Source organism: Muscardinus avellanarius, assembly GCF_963383645.1.
Source record: "Muscardinus avellanarius genome assembly, chromosome: 1".
NCBI lineage: Eukaryota > Metazoa > Chordata > Mammalia > Rodentia > Gliridae > Muscardinus > Muscardinus avellanarius.
In genome coordinates, this window is record NC_137786.1 from 172609435 (window position 1) to 172628933 (window position 19499).

The window sequence follows — 19499 nt, forward strand, 5'->3', positions numbered from 1 at the left end:
TTACTTTTTAAAATTAAAGATGTTTATCCTTTTAACAGTATTTTCTAAGCTTTCATTTTTACTATTATGAAAAATATGATGAATATCTCAAAAAATCTTTTGAAAAGTCAGTTTTTGAATAAGTTCGTAGAAGTGGAATTTCTCAGTTAAAAATCAGAATATCCCTAATTATATGACTAGTGTCAATGCATACAACTATGTTTGCATTTAAGAGCAACATCTCTTTTAGCACCTACTAGATGCCAGATAGTTTCACACTCATTATTTTATTTTCTCCTGCAGTTTTAAAAATGACCTATTAGGTATAAGAAGAACTATGTATGCTCATTATAGAAAAACCTAAAGATATAAAAGGATATTAAAAATTCAAAATTTCCCCTAACCATGATGAGCATTGCAAAGATTTGATTTTCAACTTTAGCCAAGCTTTTTTCCTGGTTTGTTGTTTGTTTGTTTGTTTGTTTGTTGTGCTAGGGATGAAATCCAGAGACATTCTACCTCTGAGATACATCCCCCAGCCATATTTTCTTTTATTTATTTATTTATTTATTTATTTATTTATTTATTTATTTATTTTTGGTGGTGCTGGGGTTCCTGGAAACCCTTCTACCTCCGGGCTACACTCCCAGACCTGGGTTTTTTTTTTTTTTTTGTATTTTTATTTGGAAACAGGGTCTCTTAATCCAGCAAGGCTGACTTCGAACCAGTGCAATCCCCCTGTCTCCGCCTCCCAAGCACGGGTATTACAAGCATGTGCCACCACGCCCAGCTGTTCTTTTTATTTTGAAACAGGGTCTCACTAAGTTGTGGAGGGCTTCACTAAGTTGTTAAGGCTGACTACAAACTTGCAATCCTCCTGTCTCAGCTTCCCAGTACTAGGATTACAAGTGTGTGTAATAATCATGCTGGGCTTTTCCTGTACATTTATACAAAAGTGTTTCTTTGATAAACAGTTTTTTTGGTGTGTGTGGTACTGGGGATTGAACTCAGGGTCATTCTAATTTCAAGCTACAACACCAGCCTTATTTTTTATCGTGAAACAGGGTCTCACAAAGTTGTGGAGGGCCTTGCTAAGTTGTTGAGGCTGGCCACAAACCTGCAATCCTCCTGTCTCAGTCTCCTGAGTACTGGGATTACAAGAGTTCACCACCATGCCTGGCTACAATAAACATTTTATGATTATCTGTTATGCTAGAGGTATATGTCTTCCCATTGGAACCAAAGCCATATATGTCCTGCATTTTTTACAGTCTCCTTTAATCCTCAGGGCAATTCCTTCAGGTTGACTACTGTTACTCCTATCTTGCAAAATATTGAACCACAGAAGGACCTTAATATTAGTTCAAAAGAGAAGTAAACAGACCTACCCATGATCATGAGGCATTTCCTTAATCCTGCATGCAGATCTCTTGACCCTTATTCCATAACCTTGGAGATATAACTGAACCTGAACTTTAATGCATTGGAATAGGGTGGCCATGCAGTGAATTGTCCAAATCAAGACTTCTTTACAGTATAAGGGGGGCAGAGTTGTTAACAGTAATAAACTGAGACCATCCCTAATAAACCAGACTTTATGGTTGCTCTAGATTTCCAGCTCTTTGAAAAGCTTTTCAGGAATGGATTCCAATTGATTTCAAATAACTAGGGGAGCTAGTTCTGCAACCCTTTGGTCATCTGAGACCCAGAACATAGAGAAGAGCAGTACACGGTCCCTGTTGAGCAGGATGGTCTGTTCAAGCAGTAGATGAGAACGTAACTCACTGAAATAAGAACAGGGGCATGCTACTGCTGCAATAGAGTTCCTGACCTCCCCATCACCCCCGAACCTTTCTATCAGAAGGGGATCTTGGTATTCTTCATGCCCTATCCTCTACTCAGAACAGATATGATTTTTCTTATTAACTAAGCAACTGGTTCACCTATATGGGCACAGGAGGAGAGAAAGAATGTGTTTGGTTTTAGGTGGAAGGACTAATGTGGTTCCAGAAAAGAGCTGAGAAGGTGACACAGCTTGCCTTCACAGGAAGGATGACTCCATGGAGTCAAGGTTCCGCGGCACGGAGGTGCCTGTGTAGTTCTGAGGGTTTGTTTTGGTTTTGTTGCTTGGTATCGTTTATTAAGCAGTGGCTGGAAACAAGGCTAAGCATTTTACACAAAGGCATCTAAGGCACAGGATTGCTCGTTAAAACAGTTGTTAGAAAGCCTTTGCGATAATTCAGGAGTTGCCCAGGAAGAAATAGCCTTCCCTGAAGCCCACAGCTCACCCTCTGCTTTCCAGGTACAGACTCACTTTACCATTGTAGATCTGAATTTCCCTACCATAACCTAGACAGGGTTTAACACACGTCAGCACAGATCCACTCGGGCATTCACATGCGTTTCTCAGGACTCCTGAGCACTGTGTGAATTTGTTAATGGCATTTCTTCCAGAGTAATAAATTTGTGCATCAACTAGTCCTCATACTTTTAGTCTCATGGTGTATTTCAAAGATATACTCCAAATCCAGAATGCTAGAAGGTTCATCTTTGAGAATTGGCCTGCTCTAGTTATAGGTTAGGTTTCAAATACAAAGGAAATTTACCATCAATTCACACTTCCATGTGAGTCACTGGAATTATTCTTTCTGTGAATCTCAGGGTTTCCATCATATATAACGACGTTCTCCCTCACACTTTTCCTTTTTTCTTACATCATTGAAGTAATACATATTGATCAAAGAGTCATTAGCAGCTACGAACACCTGTCATTGTTTCTTCTCTAAAAACACCCCATTGTGTCTATGGCAGATATACAACTGGAGGGATGGCCTCCAGTTGTATTGGATGAGCCTTTGCCATGAGCAACAGGCTGCTGGGCTTCTTAAGAGCTTAATACCATCGGTCACTTAGCAAGTCTTTGAAGAGGGTATTATTACACCATTTTTTAAAGGAGAAAACTGAGCCGGGCATGGTGGCACACACTTGTAATCCCTGTACTTGGGAGGCTGAGACGGGAGAAGTGCAGTTTTGAAGACAGCCTTAGCAAATAGCGAGATTCTCATTAACCTAGAAAAATCTGTTTCAAAGTAAAAATGAAATTGGGATGGGGATGTAGCTTGGAGATAGAATACCCCTGGGTTTCATCCCCAGTGTCTTTCTGTCTGTCTGTCTGTCTGTCTGTCTGTCTGTCTGTCTCTCTCTCTCTCTCTCTCTCTCTCTCTCTCTCTCTCACACACACACACACACACACAAAAAAAAAAAAAAAAAAAAAAAAAACTGACACTAACAGAAGTGATATATCCAAGGTCCTATAGCCAGCAATAAACTGGGTTCTGAGTCCTGGCTTACTCAGTAGGAAGGTCACATTCTTCTCACTTTAGCTGTGTTTCTCTAAGGGACATGCTTCTCCCTATCCCTGTACCTACTGGAAAATCCAAATGAGAGCTGATAAATTTCATTCTCACCATTCAGTGGAAAGAGCATTGCAGTTGTGGGTTCTTAGCCAGGTCCATAAACAAAAGACTTTACTTCTCTAAACCTGCATTTCTTGACCTTGAAAATGGAGGCAAATTTCCCTACCCACAGTGTTGTTGTGAGAAAAAGATCTTGAAAGGCTACTGGCCCAGTTCCTGGCCTCCTGGAGGAGCTCTGCAAATGTTTACCCTGCCCCAGCCCCACCTGGCAGGTATCTGCACTCCTTTACTTTCTGCTGTCCTTTGCCATCCTTACCTTCTGTAAGCCAGAGCTGAGTTCACTGACCCTCCTCTAGAGAAACTTGGGTGGCTACCCACCCTCAGACGTGTTGGAGTCAAGTATTGCCCTTGATAATTAGAGTATTCCAATCATCCCATCTCATCTTAGCACAGACATGTGGGAGCATCTGCAATATTGGATTCTCCCCAGCTGATAACCAGGACACATGGAAAGGCAACCCCAGGAAGCATGCCTACATGACACACTTCTGGGCCCCGCTCAAAAGGCAAGCCCAGCTCATCTAGATTTTCAATAGCCTGTCTGAGCCAAGCCAGTTAGAAAGGAAATCTGGGTGACGGCACATCCAGACACCTTAAATTTAAAGAGTAGATCCTGCTAAAGCACAGCCCTGGGCTTATCACTTTCCTGCTTTGAAAACCTCATGGCTCGCCAGTTAAGGTCTGGTTTCCTTTTTTTAGTGTTTAAGACCTAAATCTACTATTCATGTCCCATTACGCTTCGTAGATCGTTTGTGCTATAACCAGGTTGCTCTCCTTCTCAAATGTTTACTAGTGCTTTTATGTAAAAGATACCAGACTAGGCACTGGGAAATATGGTAATGACAAGCCATGTGGAGGACACAGGCAAGTAAATAGTGCAAAGAGAGGAAGGTTGCAGCAGGGAGAGGCCAGAGGACTTGTGAGAGCAGTGTGGAGGGGTAAAGTCCAAGCTGGGGGCACCAGGAAGCCTGGTGGGAGCTAGGAAGACATACCGTGTGGTAGGGAAGAAATTAAACACTTCAGGGAGAAGGAACCGCATGTGCAAAAGCTCAGAGGCAAAACTTCTCTATCTGTGCTCCAGGAGGTATCACTCTGACAGATTCAGTGCAGATTACAGCTCTATAAGCTTGGGTGAGAGCAAGCAGCATGTCTTAATGAGCTTGGCGGGAAGTTAACAGTAACACAGGAACTTGAGAGGTTTGGGGAGGGGGTGTACAGATGGCTGAAACCTGGGGAAGGCTGGGGACTTTGGCCAGAGCATTCTTCCCCCTGCCATGGATGCCCAGCCTCATCGCTCCTCATTGAAATTCTCCATGGCTCCCTAAAGCCTTTCTCAATTTCTCCATTCAAAATGAGCCCCCGGGGCCTCCCCTTGCATTGGGCTGTCATGCTGTCCTGACATGTCCCACCTCTGCCTGGCTTAGAGCTCCCTGTGCACGCTCCCTTTTCTCCCACCATCTCTCTAAGGCCATCTCTCTCTCATATTCCCTCATGTTCTAGCCCAATCAGTGGCTGGTCAGGAAATGTCTGTAGACTGAAAGAGTGTTCACCTACTTTTACAATCATCCACTACTCTAATAAAAAAAAGAAAAAAGTTAGTGTCCCTTCACTTTATACATACACATATATGCATAGTGATGTCTAATGTTTATTAGGTGTTGACTGAGCTGAGGTCTGAGCTGCCACAGTTCTCAACCTGCTCCCTGTTTTGTTTCCTTTATTCCTCAGAGTAACCCCCCCTCAGAGTAGATGCTCTTTTGTTCTATCTGCATTATAAAGAAGAGAATGCTGAGGCACAGTGAAATAATTTACCCGCAGTTAGGGAGCTAGCAAGTGTTGGACCTGGATTTCAAATGCAGCCAGTCTGGCTTCAGAAACCCTGTGCTCAACACAACTCCATCCCCTTCTATACATGTTACATTGGTACGGCAGTGTGTTTTAATACCCGCACTTCAAGCATATATGTATTATGTCCATTTTAAAATATATACTACATACGAAGTTAAACATTATGAGTTTAAAAAATATTTCCTAGTATTCTCTTATAGGAAATTCAGTGCAGCCTACCTTAAAGACCAGTGAAATTAAAAACTACCAGTGAATGAGAAGAGGAGAATTAACAGGTTTCCAGTAATATCTGTACCTCACAAAAACTTCTTACCTACTGAGGGCCTGACACCTAGTTAAGGGCTTTGGATATTACTGGTGAGTATTCAGGACACCCCCGGGAGACTGGCAATTGGACGGAAGGAATAAGAAGTGGACATGAGACCTATATGGACACAGGGCTGTGTTCAACCCAGGGTTCCTGAAGTTTGAGATTGAATGACTTGGTGCTGGGACTGTTTACTTGGTAAAGCTTGATGATTTTACTTATAAAGTAGCCTTAGCAAGCAACCTGTAGTAGCGCAACATATTTCTTAGCTTTGGTCTTAAATCTAACAATTCAACATGGTGCGGTGCTAGTTATCTCAAGCTTATCAGAAGCTCTGATTAAGCCAGGTGTAATGGTGCACACTTGTAATCCCTGCACTTGGGAGGCTGAGACAGGAGGATCTCACAGGTTGGAAGCCAGTCTCAGCTACTCAGTGAGGCTCTCCGCAACTTAGTGAGACTTTGTTTCCAAATAAATTATAAAATAGGTCTGGGAGTATAGCCCAGAGGTAGAAAAGCCCCTGGGTTCCACCCTCAGTACCACACACACATAAAAACAGAAGCTCTGATTAGAATATCCTATGTCTTTGGTTAATAAAAGATGAGGAAATTAGTGTATATTTGCTTAATAAATGCAGCCTGGCAGACAAAAATCTTTCTAAAACTTGGTTCTATGGGGGAAGGGAGTCATGAATGGGATACTTGGCAGCATGGTTCTGTTCAATTTATTTATTTTTATTTTTTGGTGGTACTGGGGTTCCTAGAAGCCCTTCTACCTGGGAGCTACACTCCCAGACTCATTTTTTATATTTTTATTTGGAAACAGGTTCTCTTAAGCCAGCACGGCTGGCTTCAAATGTGCGGGATCCTCCTGTCTCCACCTCCCAAGAGCTGGAATTACAAGCGTGCGCCACCATGCCCAGCGGTTCTGTTCAATTTAATAAACACTTGGTGAACCCTGACCATAGGCTCCTACTTGCTCATGCATACTCACACAGGGAGTCTTTAAACCTCACTGCAAATATATAAAAGATGGGGTGCAGGGGATGGACAACTTACAAATAAAAAACTGGAAGTAATTTTCCCATGATCATATAACCAATAGGAAGCTAGGTTATAATGCAAACCCTAGTTCTGTTGAACTCCAAAGCCCACCCCAAGAATGCACTGTATCCCAATAATGTACTGTATATTTTATGTAGGAGGCAGATATCAATACTTGAAGATAAAGTTGGGCAAACATGATATTAGAATGAAAGACAATGTTAGTCCAGAGATCTCACAGTCCTGTAGATCCCACTGAAAAGTGATGTCAAGGAGGTTCTCAAGGTAAATTAAAAATACTGGTGTGTACAGGTGAATAAGAGCCTGAACCTTTAGGTAAAGAACACAAAACCCAGCTGGCATGGTGGCGCACACTTGTAACCTCTACTTGAGAGGCTAAGACAGAAAGATCACAAGTTCAAGGCCAATTTCAGCAACTTAGCAAGGCCCTCAACAACTTAGTGAGACTCTGTTTCAAAAACAAAAAACTAAATAGGTCTAGGGGTATAGCCCAGAGGTAGAATGCCCCTGGGATCAATCCCTCAATTGTCCTTAGTGAACTTCTAAAAGGAATCAACCTAATGGCAGGCAAAACAGCTCTATAAAATATTGTCATATGCTGCCAGGCATGGTGGCGCACGCTTGTAATCCCAGCACTTGGGAGGCAGAGACAGGAGGATCGCACAGGTTTGAAGCCAGCCTCAGCTACTTAGTGAGGCTCTCAGCAACTTACTGAGACCCTGTTTCCAAATAAAGTATAAACTAGGTCTGGGAGTATAGCAAAGAGATAGAAAAGTCCCTGGGTTCCACTCCCAGTGCCATAAGTAAATAAATAAATAAATAAATAAATAAATAGTCATATGCTGTCAAACTCAGAGGTTAGCACTGAGGTCATGAAACCTGTAAAATCCTGAATAATGATCTGGTGACTGTGAACTGAGTGGGTTTTTATTATGTAGACAGACCACAAAATTGCTTGTTCTTTGTCCCCAACTATCAGCAGCTCTCGGTGCCCCTTCCCTCTTAGTGCCCTGCCCACATCTTAGAATGACATGTCTGAGATGAGTCATGTCTCTTAAGGTTCGGTCTCTGTAAAGCTGGATGGATGTGATTATGTTCCACATCTTCCATCGGTCAAGGTGGGAGAAAATAAGCCTCCCTCACTTGTCAAGTGGGCACACTGTCTTGTACTGTATATTTTATATGTCTGTGATTATGTTCCTTCTTTGTAGACGATGTACTGCACATGTTGAAAGGTCAGCCACAGCCAAGATTGTAAATTGTCTAAGCTCAAAGGTCTTGTCCCAGACCATCACCTCCTTCTGAAGAGGCAGGAATTTGCTCATAGAATCATAGAAAGCTGAGATCTTAGAACCATGGCCTAACAGAAACTCAGAGTCAGCCTTAACACTACATTTTGGAACTCACAAAATGGTAGTGTCCTAATATTATAGACCGTTGTCATGTTCACCTATGAGAACATAAGGAGCCTAGTATGGTAGACCCCTGGAATTAATCTATTCAACAAGTATTTCTTTATGTGCCCAGCACAACCCTACATTCTGGGGATAAAGAAATGAACAAGAATTCCAAGTTTCTTGCTTTTAAGGAGTTTGCCAAGCATGGAGTTATTTAAGAATCATAAAATGTTACCATCTTAGAGAAGTAGAGCCCTGGTGTTGTTGAAGCTTAGAACAGCAAAGGTGAGGGGAGCTTTGGATCACTCTTTCCAGCTCTCACTCCTTTTACGAGGCCCAGAGCTTGTTCCAGGCATGTCGGGTCACTAATGAGAACATCGTTTAGCCTTAGTGACATCATGGAATAGCCAGCTGGTAGGGGCTCAGCGACCACCCAGCCTTGGCTGCTCGTTTTACCTGCGAGGCACTGAAACTCAAAGAGTTCGCCCAGTAACAGCCCAGTCGGGACAAAACCCTAGGCTTCTTGGTGCCACTAAAAGAACAGGCAAACCAGAAAAGGTGTTCCGCGTGCGTCTGGGCTGCCCCCTGCGCGCTGTGCAGACTCCTGCCTGAGACCTCGCTCTTCAGAAGTTGTGTGTAGCCACTTTCTCTGTGCAGTAGATCGTGCAGTGTTAAGAGCCCCCTTCCCCCGTCGATGCGTGTTTTATTTTGCTCCCTCCCCTTCCCCGTGTGCCTCACAACCAATTTTCATTTATTTTTTTTTTTCTGTCTGTGTTTGTCTTTGTGGTTCGCAGGTGCTCCCTTGCATTGTTCATCCGCTTCGTCAACCCCTATTGAGCAGTCCCCCTCCCCGCCCCCTTCCCCTCCGGCCAATGAGAGCCAGAGGCGGTTGCTAGGCAACGGTGTGGCCCAGCCAACCCCGGACTCAGACTCTGAGGAAGAGTTTGTTCCTAATTCATTCTTAGTTAAAAGTGGCTCCGCCAGCCTGGGGGTCGCGGCAAACGGTAAGTCCTTCTCTCTTCTTAACTTTTATGGGTTGGTTTCTTTTATTTTCTTTTGTTGGCAATGCCTGCTCGGGCCGCTTACAGGACAGAGGGGCCTGATGCACGGTGGGCTCGCGCCCGCGCCCCGCACGCTGGATAGTTGCTGGAGGTTCTGTGAGTTCAAGCAGCCCTGCTCCTGCTCCTGCTCCTGCTCCTGCTCCTGCTACTGCCCCTGTAGCGGCGCTGCGGTGGCGGGGGATGTGTGTGGGGGGGTGTTGCTGTCCTCCTCCCGCGTGACAGACTTCAGCAATCTGATGCACAAAGGGACGTGCACAGACACCAGGAGACAAAAACACCAGGTAGAGACAGACAGGTAATGCTAAGGAAACAAAGATGAGGAGGAAAATCCAAATAGCACAGGGTGGCTTTCTTGTGTGTGCCAGGGACAGTGCTAGACAGTCACCTGTTGCTTTCATGGCTCTTCACAACCCCACCCACCAGACCAGAATTATAGTGTCCCCATTAAAAATGAGAAAACCAAGAAAAGGAGTCTTGCCAGAAGCCCAGCACTAATAAGTCCCCGACAGCCGAAGGGCCAAGACAACCACTGAGCTTTAGCAAGCATCTCCCCATGACAAGCTGTCTTTCTCTCAGCTCTGCCCTGGACTTTTTAAGGAGTGGAGGTATGCAGGGTTTGGAGGAAGAGCTCCAGGCTTACTAGAGCCACTGATCAGGCCTGGGCGAAGATGCTTGCCCTCTCTGTGTCCAGCAGAGGCCAGTCCACTTCTTCACAGACATGTCCTACAGGACAGCCAAACCCCTAAGGAGGATGAGAGTGGCTGTGGGTAGCCAAGGATCACCAAAATGGCCTGAGACTTCCTGATTCTAGGAGAAGAGACTGTTTCCCCAACAATAATACTTTACATTACGTTGATATGCAGTTGTTTTTTTTTTTGTTTTTTTTTTTTGTTTTTTTTTGTTTTTTTTTTTTAGTACTGGGAATGCAACCCACGGGCATTCTACCTCTAAGCTACACCCCCAGCCCTATTTTTTTTTATTCCTTATTTTGAAACAGGGTCTCACTAAGTTGCAAATGACCTCACTCAGTAGCTGAGGCTGGCTGTAAATCGTATCCTCCTGTCTCGGCCTCCAAAATGCTGGGATGACAAGCATGCACCACCACACCCGGCTGCAAATGTTTATTTTTAAGTGCTCATGTGGTACTGAATTTTAGGCCAGATGCTGGAAACAGAGGCAGGGTTTCAAAGAAGTATAAGGCAGAGTCCAAGGGGTCTGGAATCAGACAAGCACTGCATTAAATAGAAGCTTTATTAGCCGGGCATGGTGGCGCACGCTTGTAATCCCCACGCTTGGGAGGCGGAGACAGGAGGATCTCGCTGGTTCGAAGCCAGCCTCGCTGGCTTAAGAGACTCTGTTTCCACATAAAAATGTTAAAAAATAGGTCTGGGAGTGTAGCCCGTGGGAGTGTAGCCCGGAGGTAGAAGGGCTTCCAGGAACCCCAGTACCACCAAAAAAAAAAAAAAAAAAGAAGCTTTATTGCTGCAGGATTCTGGACCAGTCTCCCTATCTCTCCAAATATGTTTCCTCAAGTGTAAAGTGGGCAGTATAGTATATGCCCATCACCGTGCCTGGGACTTAGAACGAGGTTAGTGAGTATTCGTGCTCGCCCCTGGCACCTGCCACCTTCCACTAGAAGACTTACAGAAAGCCCCTATGTGAATGCTTCCTGCCCACTGCTGGGTACTTAGCCATGCTCCAAGAGTTGCCAGAGGCCTTCTTTTCTCTTGTGAGTAGACTGTTACAGCCCAAGGTGATAGGAAGAAAGGAGCCTCATGTAAGTGACAGGTGACTGAGGAGGAGCCTCTGCTGCCCCAGGGAACTAGCGATGCTGCCTTAGAGGAGATGAGAGCTGGAGCTGAAGGAATAAACCCATGTGCCAGGCAGAGGTTACCCAGGACATGAATAACCAAGAGTGCTCTGAGCAGAGGTAAAATGTGAACAAAGAACCTGGGGTGGGAGTGGGGAGCGCCCAGCTCCTTTAAACCTGGGAACCTGGGCAAGAAATGGGCACTGGCTTCAGAAAGGCCGAGTGCCTCTGAGTACCAAGTAGAGAGTCCCACAAATGATAAAGAAGACTGCTTACTATCCATCCCTCTTCCCTAGCCTCCCCAGCCTTTGCTCTTTTTGAAACACAGAGAAATCTTTGGCCTTGATCTCTTCTAACACAACTTTAGGCCGTGAATTCTGTTACCAGTTAAACCCAGCTGGTCCTCCAAGGCCTGTCCCCTGGTGCTCCCTGATGGGGTGGGTCCTCCTTTTGATGATTCAGTGTCCGATGCCTGTTTTTCAAATGATAAACAGAAACAGAAACCCAAGGCTAGGAGTAGGGAGACCTGGGATCCACACCCAGCTCTGTGTCTCACTAGCTGCCTGTCCCTGGCAAATTACTGCTCCACTCCAGGCCTCGGTTTCCCCATCTTGCCAGTGACAGAGAAGTTTCTAAGGTACTCAGATTTTCTAAGTGTCATGGGGTACTGACAGAGTTGTCCCTGCCGGTAGCCTTCTTGAGCTTACTGAAGAAGAAATACATATATATTTCATTTCTAAGTAAATAAACTTTGCAGTTAAAAGAGAAGGCAGGAGATTAAGGCCCTTAATCTCTCCCTTTTCTAATTAACTGAATAAGAGCAGTCGCTTTGTTGTAAGTTCTGGGGCAAACTGAGGCACAATTACATTATTGATAATGCAGTCTTAAGAGGGGGGACTTTGACCTGCAGCTTTCTGCTCACTCTGCACCTCTGTGCTCCTCCCCCTGCCCTGGTGCCACACTCTATCACTCTAAAGGTTCTTAATAAATGTGCCCCCTGCCTGAAGGGAGAGTCTGGGTGCTTACTGGTCTGCTGCTCTGGGACTGAGGTCATAAGAGAGCCCAAGCAGCTCACCCCACAGCTGTGAACTGCCTGCTGCCTCTTGTCCTCTAAAACCCCAAATGAGAAGGTCTTCTATATGCCAAAGAGCCCACCGGCGCTTGCATGAACAGGGCAGTAGGGAGTGATGCTAAGTGGGTCTTGCTACATTGTGGGTCCAGGAAATGTGTATAGTTTTGTTTGATTTTTTTTTTTAGTGGAAAAAAGGTGAAAATATTTAAATGAGATTATCTTTATTGTGTTTGCTAATCATAAAGGAAATGGTGCTTGCTAACATTCAAATAATCCAGAAGAGTAAAATGTGTTTTCATAGCCGAGCTTGGTGGCGCACACTTGTAATCCCTGTGCTTGGGAGGCTGAGACAGGAGGATCGCAAAGGTTCAAAGCCAGCCTCGGCTACTTAGTGAGGATCTCCGCAACTCAGTGAGACCCTGTTTCCAAATAAAATATAAAATAGGTCTGGGAATGTAACCTGGAGGTAGAAAAGCCCCTGGGTTCCACCCCTAGTACCACCAACCAAAAAAAAAAAAAAAAAAAAAAATGTTTTTTCATGTCATCTATCTTCCAGAGTTAACCACTTTTAAGGGCCTGCTGCATGGTCTTAGGGACACTTTTGATTCAGTGTTCATTCAAGAAGTGAATGAATGAAGGAGGGAGCAAATGATGATGATCACTTAGGAACCACAGGGTACCAGAGTCAGTCGTGATGGCTGCAGAAGCCAGACCTGAAACCAAGTCCCGTAGGTGCAAGGTCCGGAAACCCTCTGATGATCGATTTCTTCATCTGTGAAATGGGGGAACCTGGAAACCTTCTGAGGTTGTCATGGAATCTAAAACTTAAACACAAGCTGGGCATGGTGGCGCACACTTGTAATCCCCGCACTTGGGAGGCGGAGACAGGAGGATCGCGCAGGTTCGAAGCCAGCCGTGCTGGCTTAAGAGACCCTGTTTAAAAAAAAAAAAATTTTATATATATATATATATTTTATATATGTGTGTGTGTGTGTGTGTTTGTGTGTGTGTGTGTGTGTGTGTGTGTGTGTGTGTGTGTATAATAGGTCTGGGAGTGTAACCCAGATGTAGAAGGGTTTCCAGGAACCCTAGTACCACTAATAATAATAATAATAATAAATTAAAATTAAAAACAGCCATTTTAGAACTTCTCTAACTCCATGCCTCATCCCCTGCCACCAATTTAAGGCTTTAGAGATCGCCCTAAACAGATCAGTCACTCTAGGGACTGCTTCCCCTGAGACCTAATTCAGGATGCATTTTAAATGACAGAGGATGTGCCTCTAGCTCCTGCAGGGTGCCAATGTGGCAGGGTCCCATGATGGGCGCTGGCCACTTGGAACCAGAGTTCCCAGGAATGCGGGCTGCCTCCCTGGCTGCTCCCCTGGAGGCCCTCTGCCTGCTGCCTCTGCCCAAGGCTAGGACCCTGGGTCTGCAAAACTCCCCAAGTAAAGTGCAAAGAAGATACATGGGCATAGCCAGCACAGCTCATTGTCCCAGTGGAAAAGAAAACAGGGCAAGTAGCTCTTTCTGTCATCAACATCCTAATCCTCCCCCAAGGGTACTCATCCAGAAATCACTGATGCAGAGAGAGAGATTTCACTGAAATATCAACTGGTCACAGTTGAGAAGCTAAGGAAGAGGTTAGGATTAAGTCGGTATTTGTCCCTACCCCACAGCAAATTTTCAGAGTAAATATAAGATGTTTCATGTATTGTTTTAATCAAAAATTTAGAGTGAAGGGACTTTGAAAATTTAGGAGTTAGTATTTAAGAGGGCCAGGGAATAAATAACTTTGAGAAGGCTAAGAATTTCCCAAAGCTGACGGAAGGCAGAGGGAAGTAGAGAGCTGACATTTTAAGAGCACCCTCTGTGTATAAGGCTTTGCTTTATATGCATAACTTGAGCTCCAGTTTATCTCCAGTTCACCAGTTAGAAAACTGAGGCCCAGTAAGGAGCAGCGATTTCCCATTGTCCTGCTGCTTTTATGGGGCATGGCACAGTTTTAAAACCAAGTGTGCTTTACCCCAGGAGACCCATCCCTCCCACCTTCCCTTCCTTCCTTCCTTTCTTTCTTCCAATAGCTGATTCTGCGATTTCTTTCACCTCCTTAGCAGGAGGCTGGAGAAAGTAAGAGGAATTCCACCAAAGAAAGTCTGGTTTTTAAAGATTCGGGACTATTGGATTACCATCACTCACCTCACAAACCTTTATGAAGCACCCAGCCTATGAAAAGCATTTTATCTCATGGATTCATTGACTCTTCTAATCTGCCCTGTGACATCACCCATTTTAGTTTCATTGAATTAATAGTGGCCCAGAGAGGGTAATAACTTTCTCATAGTCATGCAGCTTCTAAGCAATAGAGCCAGATTTGAACTCCAGGCTCGTCTGATACCATAGCATGGACTCTTTTGGGAGTTTTTATGAGGACTCTAGGAGTTTCAAAGACAAATCAGTCTAGATAACTTAGACATTAAATTCTGTTGCAGCTTTCTGAAAGCTGAGCCCTGCATGTAGGACCATCCAGGGTGCCTCCTCCCAGCACTGGCCCTTCCCCCTCTCCTTTGAAAATTCCTCACTGGTCAGCATCACTGTTGTTTGATTGACTTTCTCAGGTCCTAAGCAGCTGGGATTATTTTGTTTTGACTTCCAATCCCGTGGAGGAGTGTTTATTTTTCTTTCTAAATGGGAAACACTGTGTGTATGCAAGCTCCTTCTGAAAGTGTTTTCTTAAAACAAAATAAAAATTTCAACTTAATTTAGAACCTATCCAGAGTCCCGGGGGAGCCTCCCAGGGTCCTTTCAAGTCCATTTGTGAAATCAGAAGGAAAAATTATGCTTGTTTGCAACTGTTGAGGAAAGTGTCCAGTGAGGTTTTTTTTCTCTCCTTTCACCATGAATTTCCTGGAATATATTTTTGTTGTTGTAGGCTACTTCAGTTTCTTGGGTCTGCTTGTTTAACAAAGATAAAGAATATCGGGGTTTCTAAAGTGTTCCGGCAGTTTTGTTCATTATTTATGTCTTACACTGAAGTAACTTTGTTGGTAAATAAATTCTTTTTTCCACTAACTGTGTAGAGAACTCAAGTTCCTAACACCCAGTAGCAAGACAAAATGAATTCTTCCTATATTCATTCATTGCTGGTGACGTTTTAAATGTTTGTGGATGTTTTTCAGAGAGAGGAGGGGGTCAAGGGTATTTTAAGCAGAAAGGCCCTATAAAAGAGGTATTTATATTATGGGGTCAAAATTCCTTCAACTGAAATCCTTGGAATCAGAAGCACTGCAGAATTCAGATTTTCAGATTTAAGAAAGAAAGAAAGAAAATAGAGTACATCTTCTGTGGTCTTCCCGAAATTCCCATAGTAATCAAACATCACTATTTCTGCAGTGAAACATGTGGTTATACTAGTGGGATTTAAGCTAAAAAAGGACTACAAGCCTCATGTGAGTTCAGGTCAGGTTTTGCCACCAGATGAGTGTGTGTGTGTGTGTGTGTGTGTGTGTGTGTGTGTGTGTGTGTGTGTGTGTAACCAGGGGCATTCTACCTCTGAGCCAAACCCCCAACCCTATTTTATTTGCAGTTGCAGAAGGCCTCATTAAGTAGCTAAGACTGGTGGCAAACTTTCAATCTTCTTGTCTCAGCCTCCCAAGTACTGGGATTACAATAATGTACCAGATGAGCTTTGATAAAACATGTGGGCTCACAAGTTGGGAGTTTGGTGATGGTAGCTAATAGATAGTGATCCTGAATTGTGCCTTTTTGAAAATAGGGAAACCAGGACTCAGAAAGGCTTGGTTACCTGCCCATGGTTATAGAACTAAGTAGGAAGCCCCCAAAGTAGAAGGTGTTATATAGATGCAAGTCGCGGGCCTGTTTACCCATAAATACTGCTTGGCAAGGCCTAGCCCCTCTGCTGGAGAAGTGGGAGTTCAGGACACTGCATGAGTTTGCAGGCCTGGGAATTTAGAGACAAGAGACCCAGAGGTCATTTCTCTGAAGTCTAGAATTTGGCGAGTGTGAGCTCGCAAGGAACTGTCTCCTGGCAGCCTCTCTGGCAGGTTGTCCCCCTCTCTCTGGTGCCCCACTGTCTTCTATCCAGGCTCCTCCCTAGAAGACTAGTCCCGCTTATTCACAGGTCTGACTTCCTCGTCCAACTCCAAGTTCCTTGAGGTAGGCTTGGCCACCCTGTACCTCCCGCACAACCACAGTGCCTGGCACCCAGCTTCACAATGAAAAATCCAAGTCAAACTGAGAAATAAGTTGATTTCCTTTCTTTCTCCTTCCTACCCCTTCCAACTGTACGTGACCCCCACTCTAAGAATAGTGCACCAAGCCCAATACATGGCAGAACCATGGTGATGGAGCAATTTGCCAAGTACAAAGTTAAGATTCAAAGGATGGGCCAGACTCCACTCTGCCAGGTGCTCCCTTCGCCAGACAAGCCCTCACCTGTGGCCTCCCACTAGGGGCAGACAATTATGCCCCCTAATTGGGGGCAGCCAAGACACCCTCACAGGGGTCACTCCTGTTTTATGTAGTTTACAAAGCCCTTTTTCATACGTTACCTCCGGCAAACTCTAGTGACTCTAATTTAATTGCCACATTGGCTTTCTAGGAGGTAAGGCTTCTTCCTGACCTTGCAAAATAAACAGGTCACACTTTGAATTAATGTAACCGAACGTCCTGGGAGAACCAGGGCCCTCTAATTAGTCACTCACGTGACTCGATTGCAGACTCTTGGCTTTGCCTTTTCCATTTATTTTCCCCAAATACCAGTGCATTAAAAGGTACAAAAATAACAGTTTTGGTGAATGGCTTGATTGGATCTAGGAATTCCTAGACCACCCCTTGAGGGAGGCATATTAGCCATGTGTCTTGGCTTTTTTCATCTGGAAACTAAGCCTGGTTTATGTCCCTCTTGAAATGTTAGTGGCCTGCTTTGCAGAGCCCCGGTGGACACCAGACCACATCTTAAAGCATTTCCTGACATCTTGGGGTCCGGACTGTTGAAGAGGCACCTGGAAGCAGGCCAAGGAGAGTTGGGGAGATTAGTATAACTAACATTTGTGTAGCCCTCTCATTCCCAAAGCTTGTTCACGTCTATCATCTCACGGAGTCCACAGAGCAGCAAGGATGGCTGAGCGCGGGGTATCTTGAGCACCCTTGAGAAAACACAAATAGAGAGTGGGGGAGCACCCCAGTGAGCTGCCCTTTGAGCTGCATGGCTTTGAACCAGTTTGGTATTTGCTCATGGATACTCAGTCATCTGCCATCTGTGTGAGCTTAGCTTTCCAGTTATAAACCTCACCTGATGAAGCCTCCTCCTGATTGCAAAGATCATGGAAACTGCTTAGGAGCAGACACAGGCCTGGGAGCCAGACACCTGGCTTCTGAGCCCAGAGCTGCCTCTAACCCACCCTGTCACCTCACAAGAGCCTTGGGTCCTCAGCCTTCTAGCCCAGGCAGTATGAGGCCTGGATTAAATCAACATTTCCCAAACCTCATTCATGAGCGTGCCACTATTGTCGTCTGTGCCGTAGTGGTGTGCCCACCTACGCTGCTATTTCTGTTCCTTTAAACTGCCTCCTTTTTCTACCTTTTTGTTTTTAGCTTATTTTAAAAGGAAATTATATATCACCGCCGTAATTCGCTTGCCATATGGCAAGTGCATGCCTTTCCATAAATAGAAGGTAACTGTAAAAATAAACACAATGAAAGCAGGTTATCACAGTCTGGTGAGAGAATGCCTGCTCAAGGACACTGAGCAGAGTCTCGCCTCTCTTTGTTAAAGAGGGACATTGGCAAGGGTTGGATGTTAAAAGCTGAGACTATGGATGACGAGCTGAAAGAAAATGGGAGCATCCTGCATGAGTGGCGTTACTTAATGCTGTTCTCACAGTATACCACAAAAATCCCATCCATGGGGTGCACAGCCCTGCAGCTTTTTTTAGTACACCATCTAGGCTTTTAATGCCCCCCCATAGCCTGCTCACCTTGAGAATAAACATCTCACGCTGCTCCCAGAACCCACCTCCTTCCCCTTCTTAAAGCTGGTCCTTTCGGAGCCATCTGTTCCCACCTCCCCTCGCAGTCTGCTGCCCTCTGCCCCTGTCATCAGGTCTGAGCTGGGTGCTTTGAGCTCAGCTGGATCCCCCATTACTTGTTAATGGCTCCCAGTGTAGACCAGGAAACCATGTGGCCTCCTCCCCTCTCCCCACTCCTTCTTACTTCTAACCTCCTCTCTCTCTCTCTGAACTGCAGTTATTTATATAGGTGTTTAAGATTAAATAACTAAAAATAATTCTCTCTGCCAGAAGAAAAGCAGAAATGGCATAAGGGGGACTGTGGTAGGGAAATGGAGATTATAGAGGTCCTGGCTGTGCTGGGTAGCTGTGGGCAATTTGCTTAACGTCTCTGGGCCTCACTTTCCTCCTCTATAAAATGGAGATTGGTTTTACTAGAACTTCACAAAATTATTGCAAAGATGAGAAAATATGGGCAAGGCTTCTGGCACAGTGATCGCTACATTTCTAGGTGCCCCGTGAATGCTAGTTCCTTATTCCCCTTCTGGAGCCCAAAAATTGTTGGCCAGATCTCTCTGGAAGGAAGGCAGATTCCGACACTCTCACCCCTCCAGGCTTGGAAGAGCCACAGCAATTAATAGCTCTGCCTGGGAGTCCTAGGCCTCAGCCCCCTCCCCTTCCTGGGCAGTTTCCAGAGCGCTAGGGTGGGGAGGGAGCCCAGGGCAGCAGCTAAGCAAACATAGCATGGGGTCTTAGAAACAGAGCCTCAGACAGCCCTCAGAGCCCCTGCCCTGCTTCCATCCCCCTCCCCTGCTCCTGCAGCTGAGTGTGTTGATGTTTGGTACCAGATGAAAGGCTGTGATACATTTTCCTTCTGGTCAGCTGCCTTCCCCCTGGAGCTGAAAGGAGAGGAAAATGACTGGTAATTCATTTAGGCCCCATTCCCTCTCCTGGTGGATCATATTTCTATAAATAACTCTGGAAACTGCTGCACTGGCTAACGATAATAATGCATATATTTACACTTCCAGAAACCTCTCTCTAGATGCCCCAGTGGAAGCTCTAGGAGAATACTCGCCTAAGGAGAACTGGTTTCTCCTTCCCACTGCCTGTGGCAGTTTCTCTCCCACCTGCCTCGTCTCACCTCTCTCACCATCCTTACAGGGGCCCATCTGTAAAGGGGACTAGGATAGCGGTGTGGACCCGGTGGGATCATGTCCAAGATGCCAAAATTACAGTGGTGCTCAGGGTCACTGGTCCCCCCTAGTCTCTGATCTCGCTCTTTGGCAAAGAATAGAGAATGGGGGTGGTGACCACCTGTCTGCTGTCATCTGAGAAGAGGCAGAAGTGGAGACTGAGAAGGTCCTTACCTATTTGCAAGGTCTGCAGAATGCTGCTCTCCTTGGCCAGGATGCTTCCTATTATGCCCCCTTCCCCTGGACCACTGCGGTAGCAT

The 19499-nt window shown here is 45.1% G+C and overlaps 1 protein-coding gene across 4 annotated transcripts in view; it reads left to right on the forward strand.

Annotated features, from left to right (window-relative positions):
* TENM4 (teneurin transmembrane protein 4) overlaps nt 1-19499 on the forward strand; it is a gene marked incomplete at both ends in the record, with an annotated part of 389090 nt that overhangs the window by 100778 nt on the left and 268813 nt on the right. For 3 of the 4 annotated variants that reach the window (XM_080708704.1, XM_080708705.1, XM_080708703.1), the window contains one exon: nt 8866-9075. The exons of the other annotated variant lie outside the window; for it this stretch is intronic. In XM_080708704.1, coding sequence (XP_080564830.1) covers nt 8866-9075 — 210 coding nt within the window. The remainder of the gene's footprint in view (nt 1-8865; nt 9076-19499) is intronic. 4 annotated transcript variants of the gene reach the window in all.